Raw genomic sequence first — 5,856 nt, 5'->3', positions numbered from 1 at the left:
CCTGCAGCAGCAGCCGCTGCTTTCAGAAGCTGAGGGCTGATAATGGGCACTCCCAGAGAAGAGACCCCAAACCCCAGAACCTATTTCTGCCTGTCAAAACCAGTTTGGTGACCACTCAGTGCTTACACAACTTGTCCAGGCGCACCTTTTCCAGGAGGAAGGCTGGCTTGTAAAGTGCCTTTTTGAGTAAGGGAGGGGAAAAAGCAATGAAGAGGTATTTGGGGTTTTTACAGAGCCCAAATGACTCTGGCTGTCAGCAGCTGCACACTGTTCTGATTAACCACCCTACTCAGGACATACAGCACGCACAAACTCTTGGGAAGCTGCTCAAATATAAGTAGTTAATTCTACACACAGCATCAATATATGTCACCTGCAGGAGGAGAATAAGCCCTGAAACATCTGACAAAAATCTACCCAGCAGGTAATTGTACCCCTCCGAATTTCACAGGTTAACGTGAAATTGCTGAGAACAAAGAGTCAGTGTGCCATATCCAGTGGCAGGGACAGGAATTCTGAAACAAACACACACAAAATTTGAGAGATCTTTGACTGGTCTGTGCAGTCAGTCCTTCAGCTGGGTTGAAAAAGAACAAGTGTTTAAACTAACAGAGGCCCTGTTTCCCAACCACTGGATGTCACCTACAGCACTCCCACATGGATGTTTGCTATTTGTAAGGTAGAACTGAGTTTGCTAATTTTGCTCTATCCAAGCAAACCAGGAGAACCCTCCTTATTTTAAAAGAACATAAAAGTCCACACACATGGTTGTTTTTCTTTTTTTTAATAAGAAGGAAAAGAGTTGTTTTTCCAGATTGTGAGAGCCTATCCATGGAAAGATAAGGTCCCCTGGCAGCAGTCCCTGCTGGGTGCACCCCCAAATGCTGGTACCTGTCTCCACACTGCAGGAGTTTATCTGAAGGGTGCTGAGATGAACCGAGTCAGGCAACTGGGCATGGTTTTTTTTAAAAAAAGAGGGGGTACAGAATACACAGAGTGAGGCGAAAAAGGTAGGAAAACAGCTCCTAGTCAAGCACTAAATGGATCTGAGGTGGAAGAGATTCCAAAGCAGTGTTCTGCAGAGAACAGACACAGCCACCACTGTTGGTCCTTCTCCACAGACCCAGGGTGGAGCACACCCTCTTTCCATAGTCATCACTTTTCCCTGAGTTGCAGCAGAACAAAACTGACTCAGTTTTCAGTTTCACAACAGCTCGCTGAGCTTCCAGCAAATGAAGTGAAAACTTAACAATTTTCATTCTTTTGTTGTCTGGAAACGTACAAGAGACCATGGAATTGCTTGTAAAACTGTTTAGTGACAGCTGCTTTTGTGGGAAGGCAAAACACTTTTTAAGATGAAAGCCAGGTTGGAGAACACAACTTACAGATTCTACACAATCTACAGGGCTGAGAGGGACAGGAGAGCACAGGCAAGAGATCCACTTCCAAGCTGGCCCTTATCCCCCTGGAGATGTGGTAACAGGTTAGCAACAGACCAGGAGAACTTCACCTGGGTTCAACCACGACCCTTTTATTCAGCAGATGGGAGCACCCAGCCAAGCCCAGCCATCAGAACAGGGATTCTGAGACTATTCCACAGAAAGCAGGATGATCATATGATGCTGGGCTCACTTACACCGGAGTGGTTTTAGCTGTTATTGGTTTACACTGGAGCCAAGGCACAGGGGACAGCCCAGGAGCACCTCGTGATCCCCACCACACTCGGCGGGTTCCAATCCCGGCTCTGCTGTGTTACATCACAGCTGGAGAGGAAAACCGGGAGAGGAGAGGCCACAAGGAAAAGAAAAAAGGTTCGTTTGCATTCCAATGGCTTTCCCAGGGGCCACCCGGCCCAGCTCTCCCCGTGACCACCGTGACCACCGAGGCTCAGCAGCGTGTGCCAGGGCACCGGCCCCTGGGTGAAGCCTCTCTTCTCCCAGCTCCATTCAGGCCTCATTCACTGCTCAGAAAAGATTCTTCCCGAGACATTTTCTCAAAAAAAAAAAGTCTTTAAAAACGCCCGTGGTTAACGAGCAGCTTGTCCTTTCACAGACACAATGTGGGCATGTTGAAACCTGCTGCTGTCCCAGCACAGACCCAGGGCCCAACGGTGCCTCTTTATCCTGTCAAACACCACCGGAGCAGGGCTCCAGCTGCTGGGCCATGAGGGGCATTTTCTGGGATGTTTCCTCATGGAACAGCTGGTCCACACAAAAAATATGTGTGTTGTGTAAAAATAACACCCTGCTGGTGATGCTGAGGGGCAGGGATGCCCCAAGCAATGAAGTGACTCCAGAGGTACCACAGGATTTGGGAGCTCTCCCTCTGCACCCTCCTTCCACAGTTCTGCAAATATCCCAGGAGTTCAGTCCATGTGAAAAGATGGGAATAGCAAAGTCCTGGTTCTGGCTGCTGGAAGGTCCTTTGAAGTCTGTTCCCACTCTCTGAATGAATCCCGTTGCTGCCCCAGCTCTCCCTGCTGCCCAAGGATGTGGATGGTGGTTTGGGAAACCACACACAATTTGGGGGGTTTCCACAATGCCCAAAAAATGTAAATTTTTTTCTCTATTTGAGATTCACATTGAAATGAATTCTCCCTCTGCTGCTTTTTAAAGGAATATGTAACAAAGGCATCTTTTCAGCCAATGCTTGGTCTTCCAAAACCGTTCCAGAGCTTTTTTCATGCCCAAAAGTAGCGGCCTCCAAATGCAATGCAGAGACAATGTGCGACCTCCAGCAGCATAAGGAAAAAATAAATCACTTAAAAACTAAAAAAGAACAAAGTATTTTTCTGTTAAGCTTCTTTATTTGCAAATGTAACACCAAACCAAGGACATGGTGTTTTATCAATCTCCAGAGATTGCAAAGATTTCAATGAAAAATATATCAGTGAACTGAAGAGTCAGGGGGAAACACCTAAACAGAAGAAAGCAGCCTCCTCTGTAAGAGTAAACAAAATTCTCTTATTTCTTCTTGTCCACTGACAAACTTTTTTAATTCAAGAACTAATGAGGGGTTAAAAACAGGAAAAAATGAGATTTTTGAATTCATAGCAGGAAATGAAGAAGAAAGGCAAGACCGAAGTTCTACTATTTCTTAAGCACTTAAAAGGAACAGTAATGAGAAACAGCCAGTCCTAGAAAAAAATCCAACTTTAATATAGAAAGTTTAATTTATTTATCAAAACATGCTTCTTTTCTTCTCTCTTCTTTTCAAACACTAAGCTTTTAATAGCTCTTTAATGTACATACTTTGGCTCTGGCTCTTTCTCCCCTCCCTGGAGAGACCTTTTAAAGAGATCTCAATTTCCACTTAAATAGAAGCAATCAATAATAAAATACGTCAGTAACATTAAAAAGTATTATTGTCCAAGAGCAAACCAAGAAATCTTTCGGAGCCATTTTACATTCTGTGTTTAAATGTGTACAGGTAACACCTTCCTTGCTATCAAGCAGGAGTGAGTGGACACCAGTCAGCTTCTCTCAAAGTTTATTTAAAAGCCAACAAATGAGAATTAACCCAAGAAATAATTAGAAAGGAACATTAATAAGGTGCCCTGCTTGCTGATTTCACTCATTGTCACAAGTTTAACTTCAATGCCTTTTGGCCAGGGCCAAGTGCAGGATCTGGGCACAGAGTCCATCCCAGCGGGGTTAATTCCACGGGATTGGGTAAGAACTTTCCCAGATGGATTTGTGCCAAGCCCCCTTCCTGGGCAGCTCCTGCGGCAGGGCTGTAACAGGTGGGAACAGAGGATGCAGCTTCAGCCCAGTGTTCAGCTCACAGGTACCACACACAGACCTTCAAAGGCTCTGAGATCAGACCCATCCTTCCCTGCCTTGCTCCTCACCTGCGGCACACGCAGCACATCCCGAGGAAACCACCCCAGCCCGGAGTGCAGCCCTACCACAGACACCACTGCTCCCTCCCCGAGCTGTCCCAGGGCAGCAGAGCCACTGCCAGCTGTCACTGTGAGCTCAGGGACGAGGCCACCAACAGCGACCACAGGGACAACGAGAGCTCAGCCAGAGGCTCCACTGCCCTGCACACAGAAACCTCCCCAGAGCTCACAGACCCCCGGGAATGACCCAGCACAGGGAGCCAGCTTGCTCAAACCCTGCCTGAAACCAGAAACAGATCGTTCTACTCCAGCTCTTACCTGGAAATTAGAGCCTGAAGGAGTTTAAATTCAATCCACTGCAGGTGGAGACCACAGCAGAGACATAAGTGACACAAAAGTGGTTTTAAATCTCAGCCTTACACCAACCTGACAGCTGAGCCTGCTGGCAGCATCCATCCCACGCCAGCGTGCCTCGGGAACGAGTTCACTTTCCTCCTTGGATCTCTTGGGTCAGCACTGTGACACTGCCACACAGCCCGGTGTCCCAGCACCATGAGGGCTCTGACCCCTGTCATTAACACACCTCGGTGTCCCCAGCACCATGAGGGCTCTGACCCCTGTCATTAACACACCTCAGTGTCCCAGCACCATGAGGGCTCTGATCCCTGTCATTAACACACCTCAGTGTCCCCAGCACCATGAGGACTCTGTCACCGGCTCCCACGGGCTGGAGGGATCAGCTGGAGCCTATGCAACACTGCAGCCTGAGGTGTGTTAAAATAAAACTCACAACCAGTCACATGCTGATTGCCTCAGGCACCTGTTAAAAGTACTTTTCTACCCTAAACCACCCCGCAGTCACACATGGCCAAGTCTCCACTGCTGGAGAAGAGCCTGCAAAGTGCCCCACTACTTGTGTACGATTCATCAGGGTGCTCCAACGCCTTCACCCACCCGTGCTGAGCATCCCCAGCATCACCACACAAAACAATGATGGTCTTCTTCACGGTCAGTCCATACATTTCCTGGAAGTCCGTGGGAAGGATCAGTCACACTGAACGCTGCACCAGCCACACTGCTGTCATTTCAGACCATTTCTGCTGAAATGCTGACACTCCTCATCACGCCAGCACAGCTACAAAGGGCTTGTGCAGTCTCCTTCACGTTAAAGAATAACTGGATGTATGCTAATTGCCTTTCCTCCAGTGAACTGTCTGCATTCCCTTCCGATTTCCTGTAGCTACAAATATGATAATCAGGAGAACAAAGACTTTAGCACAGCCACACGGGCACAGCAAATGCAGTGGAGTGTGTACGCCTGACTCCAGCAGCAGCACAGACAGCAGACCTACAGCCTTGCTGCTCTGAGCACCCCGAGCTCACCTTCAGGAGGTGTCAACAAAGCCTGGTGTAAAATCGCACATCGGAGCGAAGTTTCTCGCTGTAACTTCCCGGACAATGCAGCCCCTTAGCAACGCGGCCGCTCTCAAACCAACCAATCCACCTTTAATTCCCACTTCCTCCCAAACTCTCTGGACAGCAACTTCTGGCACTCCATCAGTCCCCTTTTATCCCAGTTTCTTTTTATAAATCCAAGGTCAGGTTTCCTCTCCCATCTCATGTGATGTGCTGGACTGAAGTTCTGCCAGCGTGGTGGGTCCCCAACACTGCCAAGCCCCCTCCCGCGCTCCCCTCAGCCCGTCCCGCCGCCCACCGGGCATCTCCCCGGCTCCGCCGGAGAGCAGGAGCCCAGTGGGAAGCACCAACTCTCCCAGCGACGCTGAACGGCGCCTGTTAAAAATAAAACCCCGCTGGGACCGAGTCCCCCCACCCCGGTCGCTCGGGGGTCCCGGGCCCGGCCTCGCCCCTCACCTCCTCCTCGCTCTCGCTGCGGAAGCACAGGCAGGCCGCCCGCTTCTTGTAGCCGTCCCCGTCGTAGGTGCGCGTCTGGTTGGACTTGAGCTTCATCATCCTCCGCTCCGGGGGCGGCGGGGCTGGAGGACGCGCCGCCCCGG

At 49.5% G+C, this 5,856-nt stretch overlaps 1 protein-coding gene across 3 annotated transcripts in view; it reads right to left on the bottom strand.

The window, feature by feature from the left end:
• The window catches only part of LOC102035887 (diphosphoinositol polyphosphate phosphohydrolase 1), a 20,812-nt gene extending 14,964 nt beyond the window's left edge, over positions 1 to 5,848 (bottom strand). For all 3 annotated transcript variants that reach the window (XR_004082547.1, XM_005428905.3, XM_031063539.1), the window contains exon 1: positions 5,714 to 5,848. Coding sequence is in view for 2 of the 3 variants with exons in the window: in XM_005428905.3 (XP_005428962.1) it covers positions 5,714 to 5,812 (99 nt within the window). In the remaining variant the exon portion in view is untranslated. The remainder of the gene's footprint in view (positions 1 to 5,713) is intronic.
• Between the last annotated feature and the right edge of the window lie 8 nt (positions 5,849 to 5,856).

This window comes from Geospiza fortis, unplaced genomic scaffold (assembly GCF_000277835.1).
Source record: "Geospiza fortis unplaced genomic scaffold, GeoFor_1.0 scaffold14, whole genome shotgun sequence".
NCBI classification, from domain to species: domain Eukaryota; kingdom Metazoa; phylum Chordata; class Aves; order Passeriformes; family Thraupidae; genus Geospiza; species Geospiza fortis.
This window is presented reverse-complemented; position numbering and strand designations above follow the sequence as displayed.